General features: G+C 40.2%; 1 protein-coding gene across 1 annotated transcript in view; it reads right to left on the bottom strand.

The window, feature by feature from the left end:
- CTNNBL1 (catenin beta like 1) overlaps positions 1–24,143 on the bottom strand; it is a 221,218-nt gene that overhangs the window by 80,055 nt on the left and 117,020 nt on the right. The window contains exon 11 of the mRNA XM_010591671.3: positions 2,017–2,198. Within this exon, the coding sequence (XP_010589973.1) occupies positions 2,017–2,198 (182 nt within the window). The remainder of the gene's footprint in view (positions 1–2,016; positions 2,199–24,143) is intronic.

Here is a 24,143-nt window from a genome sequence, read left to right as displayed (position 1 = left end):
TGTTATCAAATTCCTAATGCGGGTGCTCTAAAGCAAATGTACTGTTACCACCACGCCACCGGGCACATTTTTCAGAAGGAAAACAGCTGCTCGCTGAATCTGTCACTACTTCTTCTCAGTACCATGCACACAGGGCAAGAGCCTGCTAAGGGCTGTTTTCCTTTATATTTTCTTAAAGTATGTTCAAGTCTCTCAGTAGAACCCAGCAGGTCAGCTACAGCACAGTCCTTAAGGAGCTTCCTGGATTATAGAACATAGCCTTGACAACTAGGGCCTGTGCCTCAGAACCTTAAAGGACAGATATCTGAGTCTCTAGTTCACTGGCCTAGTTTCCTCATTTTACAGGCCAGGAAGGAAAACACAGTCCAGAGAAGTTAAGCAAAGGGTTTGAAGTCACACAGTTGGTAGTTGTAGAATGACAGCTTGGCTCCTTTCTCAGCTCATATCCTCATCTACAAGAGCAAGGATGCCATCATCTGCTCTCTAGGTTGGGAGGCCTAAATAAGACGGCACATAATGCAGCAGTATGGGGAAGAGGGGCTGGTTTTCAGTGAATGGCGGCTGTTTTCAAAATTGTATCTCTTAGATCTTCAAGACCACTCCATTCCTTCTCCCTCAGTGCAATTTTGCTGAATTTCCACTGTGGAAGGAAAAAAAGACGAGCAGAGGAGTCAACATGTTTACAGCTGGTGTTTGGTCAATATCTGATTTGAGTTAGACTGAATTCTCTACTGGTGGCGCAGTGGTTAAGAGACTGGCTGCTAACCAAAATGCTGGCAGCTCGAATCCACCAGCCACTCCTTGAAAACCCTATGGGGCAGTTCTACTCTGTCTTATACAGTTGCTAGGAGTCGGAATCGACTTGATGGCAATGGGTTTGGTTTGAATTCTCGACTTGTTCTCAGATATCCAGTCCACAGTCCTTTGTAATGCCAGTTCCTCGCCTGGCCCTGCCAGACTTTCTGCTGTCTCTGGAGAGTAGGTATGCTAGGAGAAAATATCACAGAAGGTGACCACCAAAGACAGGCCACACCACCTTCTCTTTAGCCATCCCTGAACTAGCCACTCAAAGGTGGAAGAGACTAAGTAAGCCAAGACAATTTAAGAAGAGTCAGACAGGAGTCCTCAAATTGTTACCTAGGAAGGTGAGGAGCGTAGCAGATCCTGCAGACCCCTGTGCTGATTCTACCAGCCACTGACAGAACAACCAAAACAGACAACCACCTCCAAACCACAGGACAAACATCACTTCTGACGGGACAACCAAGTTAGCACATCAGCTCCAGGTCTCCCCTCTTTACCCCTCTCACACACTTCAAAATAACCATCCAACCTTGTAAACTCCCTGGTGCGAGTGTCTGTGAGCCTCCAGCAGAACTGTCAACACTCATAAATTTACCCTGCCCTTTCCGATTGCACTGTGGCTATTTATTGGGGGGTGGGACGCGGCAGGCCACTAGACAATAGGAGGAAGAGACTGGCCTAGCGGTAACTACTCTGGTTACAGCGCTGCAATTCATGGCAGCATTTTGCTGGGAGTGTGCACCATCAGAGAGGAGAAACAAAAAGGGGAACCTGGGCTGTAAATAGTTTATTTCGGCAATTCCTGATGGTGGCTGACTCATACTTTAATACAGAAATACAAGAAAGCACCACTCTGGAGGTGACAGGTGTTGCCACCTCATTACTCTTTTCAAAAGGGTCTTTCATCAGAGAGACACCTCGCTACAAATTACAGTGAAGAAAACAAAACCCTCACACACAGGCTTATTAACAGGCCAGAAGGAAATGGAACCATCAAGATTCAAGCAAGCAGAAAACTAGCAGAACAATGGTCATTGGTGCCTTGGGGTCTCTGGGTGGCTTTTCCAGGCATGGAAAATCAGAAGATAGAAAAGCACTCTCCTTCTCAAGAGTCCATTCCTCAAATGTACATCAGGGTTTTTCAAAATAGCTCTTGTTTCCCCCATTTCTCCTAATGTACCTAAATTCGGCCGACTCCCCTAGTAATATTACCTTCATGTTCCTTCTCAGTGGTCCCCACTTTCTTGATCTTCCTGGGAGATTTCATAAAGAGAGGAAAGATGGTTCGTAAGCCAAGAATGTCAACAAATTTATGGCAATTGTCTGTGCCCTCAGGTCCAATCATGGCATGGTCCAGCACTTTCAGGGCACTGCTCCTGGATATCTTCTTTTCTCTGTGAATAAAAAAGGTTTCACATAAGGCATTTCACGGGGGAAAAGTAAAATTACATCTCAGATTATGAGGCAGGCATACTAAAGGGAGGCTTACCCTATCAAATACTTAACCTATTAGATAACATGGAAACCCTGGTGGCGTAGTGGTTAAGTGCTACGGCTGCTAACCAAAGGGTTGGCAGTTCGAATCTGCCAGGCGTTCCTTGGAAACTCTGTGGGGCAGTTCTACTCCGTCCTATAGGGTCGCTATGAGTCGGAATCGACTCGAGGGCACTGGGTATTAGATAACAGCCCCAAAAGAGAAAAACAAAAATCAACGTTATAAAGACACTGTGAAAGTCACTCCTTTCGCACTGCTGGGATGTAAATTAATCTAAATTGTCTTAAATTCAAACATTTGTATTGAGAGTTTTTTAAAAAAATATTCATGCTGTTTGACCTAATGATTCTACCCTTAGGAGTTCGAGTCTTAAAAAAAATAATAATAATTTTACTGCGGCGCTCATTATAATGAAAAAAAGAAAAGAAAGAAAAACAAAATGACTTAAATGTCCAATGGGAAAATAGTTAAATTATAATCTATCTACACGAAATATGACACACTCATTAACAATTAGGGACACATTCGTTAACAATTAGGAGAGTCTGTAATTGCATGAACAAATTTTTATGATCAGAATAAGCACAAAAGGCAGTATTAAAAACTCCACATGAAGCATTATCTCAATTCTGTGAAAAATATGCATTGAGAAGACTGGAAATAGATAAAAATGCAAATAGCTTATTTCAAGGGTTTGGGATTATGGATTTATTATTCCTTTTCCTTTTTTAAAAAAAACAGCTTTATTGAGATATAGTTCACACACCCTATAATCCCCCCATTTAAAGTGCACAACCCAATGGGTTTTAGTATATTCACAGATACCCTTACACCCTCAGCCATCACTCTCCTCTCCCCGTTGCCTCCCGGCCTTAAGCAACCGCTAATCTCCTTTGTCTCTAGCGACCTGATACAGAGCGTGTATGACTGAGTCACAGTTTTAGGACGGCAAAAAGCCGCTGGAGATGAAGAAACTAAAGGTCAAGGGGAGAACTAACAGATGAAGCGAGGTCATTGGTCAGGCAAGGGGGCCAAGCCTGGTCAAAAAGGCAGCAGTAACATAAACCAAAGCACTTTACTCGATCTCTTATTGAAAGTCAAGAAAAACGAATCAGAAGTAACACCCCTTTTGGACAATCTTTTGTACAGGCGACATTATTAAAGAATTGTACTATTAGAGTGCTAATGCTGACAAAGAACGCTATCCTGGGTCAGGCTAGCCAGCCAGAATTGGGTCCCAAGGAGTGGAGAAAAGGAGAATAGGTAAGAAGCTTGCTGAGAGTGCCCATTGGTGCTAGGGTGACCAACCACCCTGGTTTACCTGGGACCGTCCCACTTTCAGCACCGAAAGTTCCGTATCTTGGAAACTCCTCAGTCTCAGACAAAACAAGATAGTTGGATGCCCTGCTTTGGTACCAACCTCAAGAAATCAATGGTGAACTGTGAATATTCCTACCTTTATCCCCCCGCAATGAATCAAACAAAAGAACCCATAAAACAAAACAAACAAAAAACCCAAAGCCATTGCTGTTGATTACAACTCATAGTGACTGTATAGGACAGAGTAGAACTGCCCCACAGGGTTTCTAAGGCTATAATAATCTTTACAGAAGCAGACAGCCACATCCTTCTCTTTCGAGCAGCTGGTGGGTTTGAACTGCTGGCCTTCTTGTTAGCAGCCAAGCGCTTAACCACTGAGCTACCAGAGTTTCTAAAGAACCCACGGATACTCACAAATGACATTTAATCCAACAACTGAGTTAAAAAAAAAAAAAAAAAGCTACTGAACACATGCCTTCATGCAGCAGGCACTAGGCTGGCTGCTAGAAACTACAGGGTCCTTTCTTTAAGCAATCTAGGGATAGGTAAATAAAAATAACTTAAAAAACCTGAAGCAACAGAAATTAAGTTCAAGGATATGAGCGGTAGGGATCATTAACTTTGTTGTAGAAGAACTCACTGAAGGTGTCAAGTGGAAGGTGACATCTCAACTGAGTCTGAAGAATGAGCACTTGCCAGGCAGGAAGGGAGAACGACAGCACTGGCGGGGTAGCTGTGGTGGTGGGTATACAGCACGTGCAAAGGTGTGGAGATTGTAAGAGCATCCAGCTGGGGAACTAGACGTAGTTCTGAATAACCAGTGGTGAAAGGTGGCCAAGAAAGGTGGGCAGGCACAAGGTCATGACAGGTGGGTCCTAGATGTGCTGCCAGGGAGAACGCTGGCTGGGTATATTTTAGAAGGCTTAATCTGGCAGCAGTATGATGAATGGACTGGAGGGACAGAGCTTGAGGGCAGAAAGGACAGTTAGGAGACTATGGCAACAGTACAAGTGAGAAATGACAGAGGGTTCTGACTACAACAGTGGTATGAAAAAGGCGTATTTGAGAGACCTGTGAAATCTTCAATATCAGGTGCAAGGTAAACAAGGTTTCAAATCCAGCAGGAAAATGTTTTTTTTTTTGGCATCAGGATGAAATTCAAAGCAGGAAACTAGACAAATACCTGTTCTCACTGCAGCTGCACTTTCACATCCTGCCTTACAAGCCTGAATACACAAAGGTTGTGACTAGGGCAGATAATCATGTGAGCAGAAATTAGGAAACCAAGAGACAATATCCTCATTGTTTAGTCCCTCAGGAAAAGGCCTCTTGAAATGAATGACGGTCACAACACAAGGCACCTTCAGTTACCATTCAGCATACATTCAGACCATTTCACAAATAACACAGAATTGTTTGAAATACTGAAGGTAAAGGACCCTGGTTTAGCCAAGTCTCTTTTTTTCCTGCCTAAGCAAATTCAGCAAACAAAAGATTTTAAAAGTAAAATCCTTCTTCAGGTAGGCAGTGTAAGACACGTTTATAGGGGGCAGTAATTGCATATTGATCACCATTTAGGCGAGCTGCATGGAGGTGAACTTTGGAATATTCATTGGGCTTAAGTTCAAGCTTTCAGCAATCAATAGCTGTTTGGCCTGACTTTCGTGGGTTGACTTTACTTGAAATATTTATTCTACTGGAGGACAAGTAGTTTATCTTAGTCTTGTCTGGGTTCATCTGGTTGTCGATCATGCCAGGACCAATGTGAACGCTAGCCTCTATAAAACTGAGTGGTTATGGGAAATGACTGAGAGTCCTTTACTGCTCCCTATTCTGCTAAACTGAACCTTCTGAAGCAAGGGGGAAATTCTTCTGCTGTAGTTTTAATCAGCTTATCCTTCTTATTCAAAGAACACTTTTGCAATGAACATGGGTTCTGAGTATGTTTTCTTTGTTTGCTTGTTCTTTCATCCAGTACTTACAGGGTACCTAACAGGTGCCAGATATTAGGTTGAGGATGCAGAGACAAGACACAGCTGATGCTTTTGAGGAGCTTAGCCCAAAGGGGGGAAAGGCATGCAGACAATGAGCATGCTGAGAAAAGCCAACTATTACAGTGAAGGTGGGTTCAAAGTAGAATATGAACACAGGAAGGAGGGCTGCCTATGTGTGACTAAGTCAGGAAGGCCTCATGAAGGAGATGATGCTTTAATTGCAGCTCAGTGGATGTCTTTCCCAGGCAGGCAAACAGAGACGGTGTTTCAAGCAGAAAGAAACAACAGCGCAAGCAAGACGTGGGTAAACGCGGAGCATTCAGGGAAGTAGACCGTGGCACTGCTAAAATACAAAGAGAAAGAGGCACAGCAGTAGAACCTGAAGCTGGCTGATTTTGTGTATTGGAAAGATGACATTGTCACAGAATGTTAGTATTTTTTTCCAGAAGGTGGGATGGGGAAGCAGAAGAGGGAGGAAACAATATTAGAGGCAGAGAGACTGACAGAAAAGGTACAGTAATAATAGACTGGAGGTGCATGGGGTTGAGTTCTGACTGAACCTGAGGTACCTGTGGAACGTGCCAGTGATATCTATCATAGTATATACAGATCCTGAACTCCAGGAATGAGGTTAAGGATAAGAGAAAGTTCAGAAGAATCATTAAATCTATGGGTAGTAATTAAATTCATGGTGTAAACGAGAGTATCTTGAGAGGGTATAGAAAATATGCAGAAAATAAGGATGGAACCATGAACAAAACTTATTTAAAGGAAAGGTGAAGGAGGAAAAGTCCCCTTTCTTCCTGACCAACAGAGGCTAAGGAATGGAAAAAAAAAAAAAAAAGTCACAGGCATTCCTTAAAAGATACTATGACATCTGGATTCTCACATGCAAAATAATGAACCTGCACCCATACCTCACACCATATACAAAAACTAACTCAAAATGGATCAAAGACTTAAATGTAAGACCTAAAACCATAAAACTCTTAAAGCAATAGGAGTAATGCTTTGTGACGTAGTTTTTTAAATAATGGATTCTTAGCTATAAGACCAAAAGCACAAGCAAAAAAAGGCAAAATAGATAAATGGGATTTCATCAAAATTTAAAACTCTGGTTCGTCAAAGGACCTTATCAACAAAGTGAAGAGACAACCTACAGATTGGGAGAAAATTTTTGGGAACCATGTCTGATAAGGCTTTAATATTCAAAATATATAAAAAGTATCTACAACTTAGCAACAAAAAGATAAACAACCCAATTACAAAAATACATAGGCAAAGGACTTGAACAGACATTTCACCAAAGAAGAGATACAGATGGCCAACAAGCACATGACAAGATACTCTACACCAATAGCCATTAAAAAAAAAGAGGTGCAAATCAAAACCACAATGAAATATCACTGCACACCCACTACGATTAAAAAAGCAGAAAACGACAGATGTTGGTAAGGATGTGGAGAAACTGGAACCTTTATCTATCGCTGGTGGGACTGTAAAATCTTATAGCCACTGTAGAAAAAGGTTTGGTCGTTCCTCAAAATGTTAAACATAAAATGACCATAAGCCAAAAAAAATCCAAACCCACCGTCATGGAGTTGAGTCCAACTCATAACGACTCTATAGGACAGTGTAGAACTGCCCCATAGGGTTCCCAAGGCGGTAGTCTTTGGACTACAGAACCAGAACCAGACTGCCACATCTTTCTTCCAAGGAGCAGCTGTCGGGTTTGAACTGCCAACCTTTCAGTTAGCAGCCTAGCACTTAACCACTGTACCACCAGAGCTCCAAAACTACCACATGGCCTAGCAATCCCACTCCTAGGTATATACCTGTAATAATTGGAAGCAGGAATGCAAACAGACACTTGTACAGCAATGTTTGCTGTGCACTATTCACAATAGTCAAAAGGTGGAACCAGTCTAAATAAATGTACATCAACAGATGAATGGATAAATGAAATGTAGTACATGCAAACAAGGAATTAATTCTCAGCCATAAAGAAGTTATGTCTTGATACATGCTACAACATGTATGAATCTTGAAAATATTATGCTGAATGTAATAAATCAGCCACAAAAGGACAAATATTGCATGATTCCACTTATATGAAATATCTAGGACAGGCACATGTATAGAGACCTAAGTTTATTAGTGGTTACCAAGGGCAGGCAAGAAGGAAGGGGAAAGGGGGAACTTACTGCTTAGGGGACACTGAGCTTTTGTTAAGGGTGATGGGAAAATTTAGAGCTGGATAATACCAATGACTGAACAATATGATAAAGATAATTAATGTCACTGAATTGTACATGTGAAGAATGTTGAAACGGCAAATGATTTGTTACATATATATTTACCACAATAAAAAAAAAAAAAAAGATACCACGAACCATAACTAATCCTGGCAAGGAATTTGGATAAGGCCATATGGAATCATTTAAAACAAAGACAACAATATATAGTGGGATTTATAACACATGTAGAAGTAAAATGTATGAGAATAGTAAAAACTGGGAGGACGAAATTGAAATGTACTATTGTAAGGTTCTTACGTTGTAGGTAAAACGGTGTAATACTACTTGAAAACAGACTGTGATAAGTTGAAGATGTGTACTATAAACCCTAAAGCAACTTCTAAAAAGGCAAAGATGTAGACCTAATACGTCACCTAAAAAGATAAAATGGGATAATAAAAAATACTATTCATCTAAAAAACAGACAAAGCAAAAACGGGGAACAGAGATACCATCTCACTCCTGCAAAAATGGTGCTGATCAAAAAAGAAAAAAAAAAACAACAAATGCTGGTGAGGTTGTGGGGAGACTGGAACTCTTATACACTGCTTGTGGAATCGTAAAATGATAAAACCACTACCGAAAACGGTATGGCACATCCTCAAAAAGCTAGAAATAGAAATACCTTATGACCCAGCCATCTCGCTCCTAGGTATATATTCTAGAACTACAAGAGCTGTGACACGAATAGACATATGTTCACTGCAGCATTTCACGACAGTAAAAAGACGGAAACAACCCAGGAGCCCATCAATGGACGAATGGATAAACAAATGGTGGTACATATACACAATGGGATACTATGCAATGACAGAGAATGATGATGAGTCCGTGAAACATAACAAGGATGCATCTGGAGAATATTATGCTGAGTAAGATAAGTCAAACACAAAAGGACAAATCTTACATGATACCACTTTTATAAAACATTGAGAATAGGCAGACACACAGAAAGCAACTTTCTTTGATGGTTACCAGCAATGGGAAGGGGGAAGGGAGGGGAAATCACTTACTAGATAGTAGACACATGTCAATTCTGGTGATGGGAAAGGCAATACACAACATGGACGGCAGCACAACTTGACCAAGGTAAATGAAGACACGGAGAGGTATGCAAGAATAAAGGACAACTACGGTAAATGATATAACATATATAATTTTGCAACAACAGCAATAACAAGCAAGAAATATGTGAGTGGTTTCAAAGGCAGATATATATGATGTATGGGTGTGGGAAGGCGTATGAGAGTACATACGTGTGCATATACAGGTATATTTGTGAGCATACATATATATATGTTTATAGGTAATAGGTATATATTCAAATACACAATGAAGTACACAGGGGCACAGTTACGGATGCTTCCTAGACATACCCAAACACTTCATGGGATTGATTTGCTGCGTTTGAAGGCTCAGGGCCATAGTCTCATGGGACAACTAGGTCAACTGGCACAACTTGGTTCATAAAGATAATGTTCTACATCCTACTTTGGTGAGTAGTGTCTGGGGTCTTAAACGCTTGTGACCAGCCATTAAGATCCAACTATTGGGCTCTTCCAGTCTGGAGCAAACAAAAGTGAAGTAAACCAAAGACTCAAGGAAGAAATTAGTCCATAGGACTAATGGCCCACACAAACCACACTGCCTCTTCTACCCTGAGACCAAGAGAACTAGATGGTGCCTGGTACAGTGCACTGAATTACTTAATATGGACCTTCTAGCCATAGTCTTTGTAGCTCCCACCAAATGACCAAGTGGGACTACACAAATGAGGTGCCTGTGGCCAAGGGGACTGAATAATTTGCTAATAATGTAAATAAGGTGCATGGCACCCTTGTGGTAGGTGGGACCATGCAAATAAGGTGTATGGAACCCTAATAAGGGAATTGGTCAGCTTTGCCATCTAACTAGGCTTTAAATGAGCCATCCTAAAGGCAGGAAGGGAGGACCTTGCAACTCCTAGGAAGAATGACTGAGAGTGGAATGCATCATTTGGACCCGGGATCCCTGTGTTGAGAACCATTTAGATCCAGGAGACAGAGAAAGAGAGCTGTAACACTGGAGACGGTGAGATGGCGAGAAGCAGCGGCAGAGAAACTATGGCAGCAGAGGCAGCAGGGCCAGGAAATGGACAGGAGACAGTGTGGTGGGCTTCCTGACCAACAGAGCAAGAAAGCTGAGCACCTTCAGGCAGGAGGCTTCCTGGCACAGTGGGGCCTCACCAGGTACTTGCTGGCAGAGCTAAAAGAGCTTTCTAACACTTGTCTGAGCAGTGCAAAGGCTAAAGGGTCAGAGAGAGGCATGCCTACAGGCACAGCTGAAACGAGGCTGTCCTGATTGAAGAACTGTATCCTGAGCATTCCTGAACTTGAATTGTAACCTGTTACTTCCCTAGTAAATCCCATAATCATTGAGTACTGCTTGTGAGTTCTATATGGTCACTGGTACAAATTATCAAACCCAGCAGAGAAGTAGAGAGTGCTGTAGGAGTGGATGGTTGGTGCCAGAATTGGTAAACAGGTTGGAGTGGAGATATGTCTGACCTCTGCCTCATAGGAATAAGCCTTGGGCTGTTGATCTTGATTCTCTGTCCCCCTTATGAAGTTAGATGAAGTCAGGTGCCCCCGCCATGTTACTCTTACAGCTGGCTATCACTACCGACTGTTCTGGCCAGGGACACAACAGAAGGTCACGGTTAGAATGGGAGAAAAATGTAGAACAAAACTCAAATTCATAAAAAAAGGCCAGACTTACTGGACTAAAAGGGACAAGAGGAACCCCCAAGGCTATTGCCCTAAGATACCCCTTTAACCTGGAACTGACGCCACTCCCAGAGGTCAGCTTTCAGTACAACAGTAGATTGGCCTATAAAATAAACAGTAAGACCCGTGAGAAATGTGCTCCTTTAAACAATCAACTATACCTACCCCTCACTTATCAACTATCTCATTATCCAACATTTCATGCTTATGACAAGGGTAAAAATTTACTATTGACTATTTTGTGCATTAACAACGTATGTCTAGCAATAATGAATGCCGAGATGCGAGGTGAGAATAATACTGGCTGTGATGGTTCGGATTATGTATCAACATGGCTGGGCCATGATTCTCAGTGGTTTGGCAGTTTTATGTAATGATGTAGTTATATTTGATTTTGTGAACTGATGTGGTCATCCTCCATTTTTACATAACCACCTGGTCTTTGGAACCTAATCATGTTGATAAGTGAGGAGTGGGTTTATATGAGACCAAACAGTCAACATTCACACAAAAGCAAAGATGAGAAGGCAAGGATGGGCAGGGAAACTGGATGGATGGAAATGGGGCATGTGGAGTGGAAATGGTGAGAATACTAACACATTATTGGGATTATAACCAATGCCACAGAACAATTTGTGTGTTGATTGCTGAATGGGAATCTAATTTGCAGTGTAAACTTTCACCTAAAACACAGTAAAATATCTTTAAAAAGGGAGGAGTGGGGGAAAAAACAAAAAAACAACCTGCAAGTTGATAGATTTAAATCTAACCATAAACCACCACATTAATAATCATATTAAATATAAAGGGCCTGAACACCCTAATTAAAAGGCAGAGATTATTAGACTGGTTAAGAAAAAAAAAAGGAAGATCCAAATACATATTACATATAACTCTTTTTGCCCATAAAAAGACATTTTTTGAATATAAAGATACAAATAGGTAAAAAGTAAAAGATGGTAAAAGACATATGCTAACACTAATTAAAAGAAAGCTGTAGTGCCATTGTAAAATGAAACCAAGTAGATTCAGAGCAAAAAATAATACCAGGGACAAAGAGAGTCATTTCATAATGATAAAAAGGTCAATTAGTCAAGAGAACACTTAATCCTAAACATTTAAGCACCTAATACTAAAACTCCAAAATATATAAAGACAAAATTAATAGAGCTGAAACGAGAAACAGACATATCCACAATTACAGTAGGAGGTTTCAACATTCCTTGCTCAATAACTGACAACATACAAAAACACAACATAAGCAGACCAAAAATTTGTAAGAAGTGGAGGGCCTGAACAAGACCATCGCAAACTTAACCTAATTGACATTTATAGAACATTTCCACCCAACAAGAGCAAAATACAAATTCTTTTCAAGAGCATAAAGAATATTAAAGAAAATAGACTATATTCTAGGCCAAAACCAAATCTCATTCCATTTGAAAGGATTCAGATCATACAATGTATGTTCTTTAACCACAATGGCATTCAAGTAGAAATCAATAACTGAAAGATATCTGGAAAACGTCCAAATATTTGGAAACTAAATAACATACTTTTAAATAACCCATGAGTCAAAAATGAAGTCAAAAGAGAAATTATTTTGAACTGAAGGAGAATGAAAATACAATATATCAAAAGGTGCGGGATATAGGTAATACGGCAATTACAGGGGAGTTTATAGTATTAAACACTTATATCAGAAAATAAAGTCTCAAATCAATGATCTCAACTTCTCACCTTAAAAAATCAGAAAAAGAATAGCAAATTAAACCAAAAGTAATCAGAAAAAAACAAAATAATGAGTACCAGATAAAAATAACTGAAATGAAAAACAGAAAACAGTAGAGAGAAATCAATGAAAACAAAAACTAATTCTTCGAGAAAATTACTAAAACAAAGCTCTAGTGAGGCTGACCAGGGTAAAAAAGAAGACACAAATTATTAACATCAGGAATAAGAGATAACATATTACTACAGCTTTTACACATATTAAAGCATAATAATGGAATATTCATAAACAACTTTATGTCAATAAATTTGACAACTTAGATGAGATGGATAAATTCCTTGGCAGACACAAACTTCCCAAGTTCACTCAAATGGAAAAAAGATAACTGGAACAAATAAACTGCACTTCATCAAATTAAAAACTTTTCAAAACACCCTGTCACAAAAATGAAAAGGCAAGCCATGGACTGGAATAAAATATTTGTAAAACATATATGTGGCAAGAGATTGTATCTATAATGTATAGAGAACTCTTACAATTCAATAATAAGACAAGCAACCCAAACAAAAAATGGATGAAAGATCTGAACTGACACTTTCTAAAAAGATATGTGAATGGCAAATAAGAACATAAAAAGACGCTCAACATCATCAGTCAGGAGGAAATGCAAATTAAATCACAATGAGATACAAATACATGTCCGCTAGAATGGCTGAAGTAAAAAACACTAACCATACCAAGTGTTAGTGAGGATGTATAATAATTAAACATTTCTGGTGGCAACGTAAAAATGGTACGACCATTTTGGAAAGTAGCTTGGCAATGTTTCAAAAAGTTAACCACACACCTAGCATATGACCCAGCCATCAACTCGTTGGTATTTACCCAAAAGACATAAAAGATATGTCTACAAAGATCTGTACATGAATGTTCATAGCAGCTTTATACATAAGAACAAAAATCTAGAAACCCAAATGTCCATCAACAAATGAAAAATCAAACTGTGATATAGCCATAACAATGGAATACTACTCACGAATGAAAAGGGAACAAACTGAATGAATCTCAAGATAATTATAGTAAGTGAAATAAGCTAGACAAAAACAACACACACACAAAAAGTACATACTGTATAATTCCATTTATATAAAATTCTAAAAAATGCAAACTAACCTATATTGGAAACAAAGCAAATCAATAGTTGCCTGGGGACATTAGGGTCGAGGGGAAGAGTTATGGATTACAAAGGGGCACATGGAAACATTTGGGGATGATATGTTCATTACAATGCTTGTGGTGGTGGTATTGTGTTTACCCATCAAAACTCATCAAACTGTACACTTTAAATATGTGCAATTTAACTACGCTGAAATGATGAAAAGCTATCAAGCCCAATGGAAAGGCTCAGACAGGCCTTCCATCATTTCCGGCTAGGTAATCTTGATTCAGTGAATCCGCCTTCTCAGTCCCAGCACCTTCCCATTTACGAAGAGGTAACATCAGCCTGGAGGGCTGCTGGAGGGATTACATTGTGCCTTCAAAACGTTCTTCTGGTTCTGTGAGAACAGGTGCAAACTACTATCAACCATTTAAGAGAGAATGGTAGTATTCAGCTTGGAGAGAAAGGGAACTTTTGTTGTTGGACAAACAACAAGCAAGATCTGTGTGCACAGCTTGGAGCACACACTGTATACAGCCCCATCAGGAAGCACAGCTGACTGCTAAATGATCTGCATCATTATTTTGCTTTTGCACTTGAATTCCAAGAGACTGAAGGTCAGAAGAGAAGACTCTAGCTGCTAAAAACAAACAAAAACTGTAACGGACCACAAGAGTAAAAAAGCAATATAGTTTGGTCCTTCAAATGATCATTAGGAACAAAACCAATGTAGAACAAAATAAGAACCATGGGAATAAAAACACGAGATTTAAAAAAAAAAAAAAAAATTCTCAAGCTCTCCTACCTACGTATATGCTTTGGTACAAGTTCATATCCCAGAATTGGGCCTGCAAAGGCTTACTCCGCAGTTAATATACCACTGTCATTCTATTTGTTTTCTTTGTCAGAGGATTAAGGGAGACCTTACCGAAAACCTTCAGAGCAAAAAAAATTTGGTGGTTCCTAAATGGATGTGTCTGTGTACCCTTCTTTCTTTTTTACCTTTACAGTTAATAATCAAGAGGGGTTCACTGTATTTCTGCTACACAACCCAAAGCCGCATTTGTACACATCCCTTGGGATCACGGTGGTCTCTTCTCTTTCTAACTGGAACAGGGTTTTACAACAGAAGTAATAAGCTTCATGTCAACATTTTCAGGGAAACTGACAATGTTATTCTTCTGTCTCCTGCCTTTGTTGCTTCTTAAAGAACACTGCATCTATTTTGATACAAGGACATACTGTTAAAAAGAGCTTTCTGGTGGCAAGAAGCAAATGATTTTAGAGTACAGGCTATAATTAAATCAGATACATTGGAATCTTCTATTTGTAGCAACCATCCTACCGAAAGGAGACATCTGTAACCGAGAACATGGAAACTGCAAACTAGTCTCCATCCAGGGGCAATGATTATTATAGCTCTGTCCTCGTTTCCTGCTAAATTCTAAGTCCTCATAAGTATAATTTCATCTCATTTCTGAGAGTTAGAGCCTTTGAATCTGGACACTTAAAAGTTGAACAATGAGTTGTTCCTTTCCTGAAGTTTCTTTTTCCCTCAACTACCCCTGACTAAAAAACACCACTTGATTCTCCACAGTCATGTCTTAGCTCTTTTGCTGCCAGCCAAAGACCAGCCCAACCTCCTAACTGTGCCCTGTCGACTAGCAAACCAAAAGAATGAGGGGGTGCTGCCTGACATACTAAGGAGTAATATTTTCTACAACAGCAGAGATGCTGCTTCTCTCTGCCTTTCAGTGTATAGTTGGACGCTGCGTGAGTTTCCGTACCTTCTACCCTCACCTCATTCCTTTGCTTTCCTTTTCAAACACTCACGTGGTCAAATGCGGAATTTTTTTTTTTTTCCTTTTGGTTCCCCTAGGTGAAAACCCTGGTGGCATAGTGGTTAAGAGCTATGGCTGCTAACCAAAAGGCTGGCAGTTCGAATCTACCAGGTGCTCCTTGGAAACCCTATGGGTCAGTTCTACTCTGTCCTATAGGGTCACTATGAATCGGAATTGACTCGACAGCAACAGGTTTTTTGGTTTTGGATAATCTAGGATAGTTACCTGCTGCAATTTTCACAGCATCAGCTCCATTTTTAAATATCACCTCAATAAACTTTTCTTTCCCAAGATGTCTCCATCTATTCTTTGGCACAAAGACAGAGAAAAACAAAATCTAGCTTTCCTCTTATTGATTCTGTCAAGCACTGTGAAATCCAGACACTCTTAACACAGGACTGAAAAAAAAGGTCATCTGACAACAAAACTGACACCTGAATTAAAGGACAGATTACAGAGAAAAGACCTGTGAGGTAAGGGCAAAGACTAGCTACTAGGCCTTCAAAAACCGTTCCTAGAATCAAAAGCTGAGAGACTGATGCACATGAAGGATTTCTTTGAACCTTGCATAGAAAGGTTGTAAGAAATGAATATCTAAGCCATAACCCTGGCTCAGGAGGAGGATAGAAAAATAATGTTGAGAGGCTCAGAAAAAGTACTTGCTGTGAGGTGGAGCCAACATGGCATCATGCCATCCCTGTACAGCAAAGACCCGAAAAACTGAGTAAAACAGACACAAACATCAAACGTGGAACCCTAAGCATCAAATGAGGGGATAAAGAACTATATCAAACACTGAATGGAAGAAGACACTGTAAGGACAAGAAAAGAACGAGGAGAGATATGGAGTGGAGGTCCCCTGCCAACTAGCACGGCACAGTGTCACCATCCTGAGCAGAGCCAGCAACAACCTGAGACAGGGAGTACAGGAAGAAACTTCACAAAGCTCCAAGCAAGAGACAGAGCAACTGGTAACCAGAGAAACACGCTTTTCCACTCCTCACCCTTTTGCCTCATGTGCCACCCTACCCCTTCCCAACGGGCCATGCCCTGCCGAGCAGCTAGAGAAACACCAGCCCACCATAACCTCCAGTCAGTCCTGCCATTTCTTAAATTTTCTTTTCCCTTTCTTTCCTTTCTCCCTCCCACCTAGCCACATATGCCACCCCCACCCCTTCCTGACAGGCCACACTGCACCATTTGGTTAGACAGCTACTGGCTGGTCATCACCCTGGGTACATCCCAGCCACACCGGCTGGCTCCTGTCACGCCATTTTTTCCCCTTTCTTCCTTTTCCTTCTCCCTTCTATCTAGCCAAGTACAACACCCCCACCCCTTCCCAACAGGCCACACTGAGTCATTCGGGTAGAGGGCTACTGGTCTGCTGTCACTGTGGGTCCACCCGCCCCCATCCACCAGCTCCTGCCTTGCCATTTTTCCCCTTACTTCCTTTTCTTTCTTCCCCTCACCTGGCCCTGTATTCCAAACCCCCCTTCCTGCTATCCCAGCCCTATCTCCCTTCTCCACCTGCCAGTTACCCTTTTTTTCCCCCTTTCTCTTTCTTTTCTTTCTTCCTTCAACTTAGCCCGGTATGCCAGCCCCCCTTCCCACCAGCCCTCGTGGCTACAGCATCCCCAGCTCAGGCCTACTGCTGCAAAGGTAAGGACAAAGACTAGCTACTAGGCCTTCAAAAACCATTCCTAGAATCAAAAGCTGAGAGACTGATCTGCTCAACCAGCTCCCTCCACTCAACCAGCTGCTCAGCTGAGGGAAGCAAGTCCATATCACTCCCATCTATCTGGTGGGGTCTGGGAATGCTCCTACACTGCTGGACCAAGATCAGGAGGCAGACATTGGCCACCCGGTCTGCCCTCAGCCACCTTGCCAAACCAGTGTACAGTAAAGTGGGTTCACCCTGCCTGCTACTGCCCTGTCCACCCAGACAAGGTGGTGAGAGCTATCATACCCACAGATGAACAAGCAGGAAGGCACTCCTGGTTCGCTGCCCTGACATATCAAAAAAACAAGCAGGATGAAACAAATGAACACACAATCAATAAATACAGAAAATAATACCTTAAAGTCTTAGAGATAGCTGACAATATCAAAATGTATAAAAAGGCAGGAAAAGGTAGCTTTAGCAAGTGAACAAAATAAAAAATCAGATGACCTTCTGGCAGAAGAAAAGGCAGTGGAACTACCTGATATGGAATTCAAAAGACTAATATTTAGGGCTCCCCAAGAGATTAGGAAAGAGATCAAGGAAAACGCAGACAAAAGCAAGGAAAAAAATAGACAAAATCGTGGAAAACACAGGCAAAACTAACAAAAACATGGCCAAAATCAAGAAAAACACAGACAAAGCAACAGAAGAATTCCAGAAAATAATACAGGAACAAAATGTCAAAATAAATAAACAATTAGAAATCATACAAAAACAGCAACTAAAATTCCAAAAGATAAACAACAAAATTTCAGAAATGGACAACTCAATAGAAGGTTTTAGGAACAAATTTGAAACAATGCAAGACAGAATCAGTGAGATGGAAGTAAATTCATGGGTGCCACTTCGAGGAAAAATCAGAGAAAAGAATGAAGAAAAAAGAAGAAAACCTAAGAATTATGCGGAAGACAATCAAGAACAAAAATTTGTGTATGATTGGAGTTCCAGAGCAGGGGGAAGAAACAGAAAACACAGAGGAGATTGTTGAAGATTTGCTGGCAGAAAGCTTCCCTAATATCATAAAAGATGAAAAACTGACCATCCAAGAAGCTCAATGAACCCCATATATGACACACCCCAAAAGAAAGTCACCAAGACATATCATTACACTTGCCAAAACCAAAGACAAAGAGTCGGGAGAGCGGCTCATGAAAAACGAAAAGTCACTTACAAAGGGGTAACAGTAAGACTAAGCTCTCATTACTCAGCAGAAACTGCAGGCAAGAAGAAAATGGGATGACATGTATAAAAACATGAAAAAAAAAAAAGCTGCCAACCAAGAATAATATATTCTGCAAAGCTTTCTCTCAGATATGATGGCAAAATTAGGATATTTCCAGATAAACAGAAATTAAGGAAATTCATAAAAACCAAACCAAACTTACAAGAAATATTAAAGGGAGCCCATCGGTTATAGAACCAACAACATCAGACAACAACCTGAGTCTAGGACACAGGACAGCATCAGTCAGATAACAACCCAGGTAAAGAACTCTCAATAATAAAGCTAAAAGACTTAAAACAGGGAAATAGAGAGGAAAAATCTATAAATGGCAACATCACAACAATAAGGGGGAATAAACAGTGTAGGTATAGAGCTTTTGAATGAAGAGGAAGTCAAACAATAAAAGACTGGTTCAAACTTAAGAAGAAGAGGGAACATTTCAAGGTAACCACAAAGAAAGCTTACAAACCTCCTCATCAGAATAAAAAAGAAAACCATAAAGACTCAGTAAACAAAAAATCTAAAAGAAAAGGAAACCCATAAACAAAAAGAACTCAGTGGCCTGGGGAGCCAAGATGGCGGAAGAGACAGACATTTCCGGTGAGCCCTCTTTTCAACAAAGACCTGAAAAACCAAGTGAAATGAATATACCTGTGACAAGCTGGGAGCCCTGAGCTTCAAAGGCAAGCGCAGAGAACAAGCTGAGGGGCAGGGGGAGGAAGAGACTGTTGAGAAGCAGAGAGGCATTGCTGCACCTGAATCGCCAGGAGCCCTTAGGCACCATTCCCGGAGCGGTGGCGGAGGGATGGTACTTGCGTTTGCCTGCAGTTTCCTCAGGGAGAAGTAGCCAGCCACAAAGCCTACTCGCGCCTCCGGACCCAGAGAAGAATGGCGCTCTCTCGGCAAAAGCTAAGTACTTGCGTATATTTTACTGCACCCTTCCACCCCCCAAGCTGGCTTCAGCTGCTGAATTCCCTGGGCCTGAGGTAGGCCCTGATGAGTGTCTAGAGCCATGGCACTTGGAGAAGTGCCGGCCTTGGAGAAGGAACAAATTTGCATTTGGGGGAAAAGATAATTTGCCAGCTCCAAATAACCAGGGGAGCTCAGGACAGAAGCAGCTCCTATCCAGGCATAAATGGCCCGAGGACTTTGAGCACCTCTCCCTTCTGCATGGACCTGTGTGGGCCTATTTCGGGAGAATAGGCCCTTGTTGGCAAACTCCTACCATTTCAGCTGTGCGGTGGAAAGGTGGTTATTTGATGTTTGACATTGCTTTGCCTATTAAACAAGGTCCTCACCTACCCACATCAGGGACCTAAGGACTGGTAGCTCCACTCAGGTCACCCAGCCACCCACGACAGGGATCCAAGGATAACTGGTACCTCCTAGTCTCCGTCTGCAGAACCCACCCACCTACACGCTCTAGGAAACAGGGATGTGCATTCCTCAGAGACACGTGGGTGTCGGTTCTCAGCCTCCTGGCTTGTTCAGAGCATGACCCCCTGTTGCAATCAGATACCGGTACATACAAAAATCACCCCTGCTCCTCTAAGACTGTAGGACAGAGCCTGTACCACACACTTGATGATCAGCTACCTGGACACCTGAGCTGAATTCATACAAGAAAAGGGAATGGACTCCTACACTGATATACCTGATAACAGCTCTAGCCAGCTGGGGACAGGACGCCAGAGCTCCAAAGGCAAAAATAATCAAGGTAGTTCACTGAAGCAACCCATTTGGGTATATCAAAACAAAACAAAGCAAGAAGCTACGACACAGCAAGCAAGCATAAACTAATAAACTAATACAATAACTTATAGATGGCTCAGAGACAACAGTCAATATCAAGTCACATAAAGAAACAGACCATGATCATCTCAACAGGCTCTCAAAACAAAGAATCCAGGGATCTTCTAGGTGAAAGTGCATTCCTGGAATTACCAGATGCAGAATACAAAAGTTTAATATACAGAATGCTTCAAGACATCAGGAAGGAAATGAGGCAATACGCAGAACAAGCCAAGGAAAACACAGATAAAGCAACTGAAGAAATTTGAAAGATTATTCAGGAACATAATGAAAAGTTTAATAAGCTGGAAAAATCCATAGTCAGACAGCAATCAGAAATTCAGAACATTAACAATAAAATTACAGAAGTAGACAACTCAATAGAAAGTCAGAGGAGCAGAATTGAGCAAGTAGAAGCTAGAATTTCTGAACTTGAAGATAAATCACTTGGCACTAATATATTTGAAGAAAAATCAGATAAAAGAGTTAAAAAAAATGAAGAAACCTTAAGAATCATGTGGGACTCTATCAAGAGAAATAACCTATGAGTGACTGCAGTACCAGAACAGGGAAGGATAACAGAAAATACAGGGAGAATTGCTGAAGATTTGTTGGCAGAAAACTTCCCTGATATCGTGAAAGATGAGACGATATCTATCCAAGATGCTCATCGAACTCCACATAAGGTAGATGTTAAAAGAAAGTCACCAAGATATATTATAATCCAACTTGCCAAAAACAAAGATAAAGAGAGAATTTTAAGAGCTGCTAGGGATAAATGACAAGTCACCTACAAAGGAGGGCCTATACGAATAAGCTCGAACTACTTGGCAGAAACCATGCAGGCAAGAAGGCAATGAGATGACATATTTAAAAAATTGAAGGAAAAAAAATTGCCAGCCGAGAATCATATATCCAGCAAAACTATCTCTTAAATATGAAGCTGAAATCAGGACATTTCCAGATAAACAAAAGTTTAGGGAATTCGTAAAAACCAAATCAAAATGCAAGAAATACCAAAGGGAGTTCTTGGGTTAGAAAATCAATAACATCAGGTATCAACCCAATAAGAGAACACTGGCCAGAGCAATCAGAAGTAAACCCAGACAGGGAAATAAAAAAAAACAAAGGAAGATTATAAAAAAAAAAGAAGCTCAAAACACAGTAACAGTGATGTTATTACATACAAGAAGACAACATTAAAATAATAAAGAGGGACTAAGAAATGTAATCATAGATCTTCCATATGAAAAGGAAGATACGGCAATACAAAGCAATAAAATTTAGGTTTAAATTTAGAAAAATAGGGGTAAATAATAAGGTAACCACAAAGGAGAGAAACTATCCTACTCATCAAAATAAAATACAAGAAAAAAATAGAGACTCAGCAGAAACAAAATCAACAACAATGAATATGAGGAAAGGACAATATATAATCTACTCAGCACATAAAATTAAGTGGGAAAAAGAAACTGTCAACAACACACAAAAAAAGACATCAAAATGACAGCACTAAATTCATACCTATCCATAATTACCCTGAATGTAAATGGACTAAATGCACCAATAAAGAGACAGAGAGTGGCGGAATGGATTAAAAAACAAGATCCGTCTATATGCTGCCTACAATAGACACACCTTAGACTTAGAGACACAAACTCAAATCCAAAGGATGGAAAAAAATATAACAAGCAAACAACAATCAAAAAAGAGCAGGAGTGGCAATATTAATTTCTGACAAAATAGACTTTAAAGTGAAATCCATCATAAAGGATAAGGAAGGACACTATATAATGATTAAAGGGACAATACGCCAAGGAGATATAACCATATTAAATATTTATGCACCCAATGACAGGGCTGCAAGACACATAAAACAAACTCTATCAGCATTGAAAAGTGAGATAGGCAGCTCCACAATAACAGTAGGAGACTTCAACACACTACTTTCCGTGAAGGACAGGACATCCAGAAAGAAGCTCAATAAAGAAGATCTAAATGCCACAATCAACCAACTTGACCTCTTAGACATATACAGAACACTCCACCCAACAGCAACCAAGTATACTTTCTTTTCCAATGCACATGGAACATTCTCTAGAATAGACCACATATTAGGTCATAAAGCAAGCCTTAACAGAATCGAAAACACTGAAATATTACAAAGCATCTTCTCTGACCATAAGGTCATAAAAGTGGGAATCAGTAACAGGAAAAGCGGGAAAAGAAATCAAACACTTGGAAACTGAACAATACCCTGCTCAAAAAGGACTGGATTATACAAGACATTAAGGATGGAATAAAGAAATTCAGAGAATCCAATGAGAACGAAAACATTTCCTCTCAGAACCTTTGGGACACAGCGAAAGCAGTGCTCAGAGGTCAATTTATATCAATAAATGCACACATACAAAAAGAAGAAAGGGCCAAAATCAAAGAATTATCCCTACAACTTGAACAAACAGAAAGAGAGCAACAAAAGAAACCGTCAGGCACCAGAAGAAAACAAATAATAAAAATTAGAGCAGAATTAAATGAAACAGAGAAACAACTGAAAGAATTAACAAGACCAAAAGCTGGTTCTTTGAAAAAAATCAACAAAATTGATAAACCATTGGCTAAACTTACAAAAGAAAAACCAGAGAGGAAGCAAATAACCCGAATAAAAATGAGATGGGTGATATTACACCAGACTCAACTGAAATTAAAAGAATCATATCAGATTACTATGAAAAACTGTACTCTAACAAATTTGAAAACCTAGAAGAAAGGGATGATTTCCTAGAAACACACTACCTACCTAAACTAACACTAACAGAGATTGAAAAGGTAATTAAAAAAAACTCCCAAAAAAGAAAGCCCTGGCCCGGAAGGCTTCACTGCAGAGTTCTACCAAACTTTCAGAGAAGAGTTAACACCACTACTACTAAAGGTATTTCAGAGCACAGAAAAGGACGGAATACTCCCAAACTCATTCTATGAAGCCAGCATATCCCTGATACCAAAACCAGGTAAAGACACCACAAAAAAAGACCTTTCTCTCTCATGAATGTAGATGCAAAAATCCTCAAAAAAATTCCAGCCAATAGAATTCAACAACATATCAAAAAAATAATTCACCATGACCAAGTGGGATTCATACAAGGTGTGCAGGGATGGTTCAACATTAGAAAAACAATTAATATAACCCATCTCATAAATAAAACAAAACACAAGAATCACATGATTTTATCAATTGTTGAAGAAAAGGCATTTGACAAAGTTCAACGCCCATTTATAATAAAAACTCACAGCAAAATAGGAATAGAAGGAAAAATTCCTCAACATAATAAAGGGCATTTATGCAAAGCCAACACCCAATAGCATCCTAAATGGACAGAGCCTGAAAGCATTTCCCTTGAGAACGGGAGCCAGACAAGGATGCCCTTTATCACCGCTCTTATTCAACATTGTGCTAGAGGTCCTAGCCAGAGCAATTAGACTAGACAAAGAAATAAAGGGCATCCGGATTGGCCAGGAGGAAGTAAAATTATCTCTATTTGCAGATGACATGATCTTATACACAGAAAACCCTATGCAATCCTCAAGAAAACTACTGAAACTAATAGAAGAGTTCAGCAGAGTATCGGGATAAAGATAAACACAAAAAAATCGGTTGGATTCCTCTACACCAACAAAAAGAACATCGAAGAGGAAATCACCAAATCAATCCCATTTACAGTAGCCCCCAAGAAGATAAAATACTTAGGAATAAATCTTACCAGAGATGTGAAAGACTTATACAAAGAAAACTACAAAACACTACTGCAAGAAACCACAAGAGACCTACAAAAGTGGAAAAACATACCTTGCTCAGGGATAGGAAGGCTTAACATTATAAAAATGTCTATTCTCCCAAAAGCGATCTATACATTTAATGCAATTCCAATCCAAATTCCAATGACATTCTTTAATGAGATGGAGAAACAAATCACCGACTTCATATGGAAGGGAAAGA

Source organism: Loxodonta africana, chromosome 24 (genome assembly GCF_030014295.1).
Source record: "Loxodonta africana isolate mLoxAfr1 chromosome 24, mLoxAfr1.hap2, whole genome shotgun sequence".
NCBI classification, from domain to species: Eukaryota; Metazoa; Chordata; class Mammalia; order Proboscidea; family Elephantidae; genus Loxodonta; species Loxodonta africana.
This window is presented reverse-complemented; position numbering and strand designations above follow the sequence as displayed.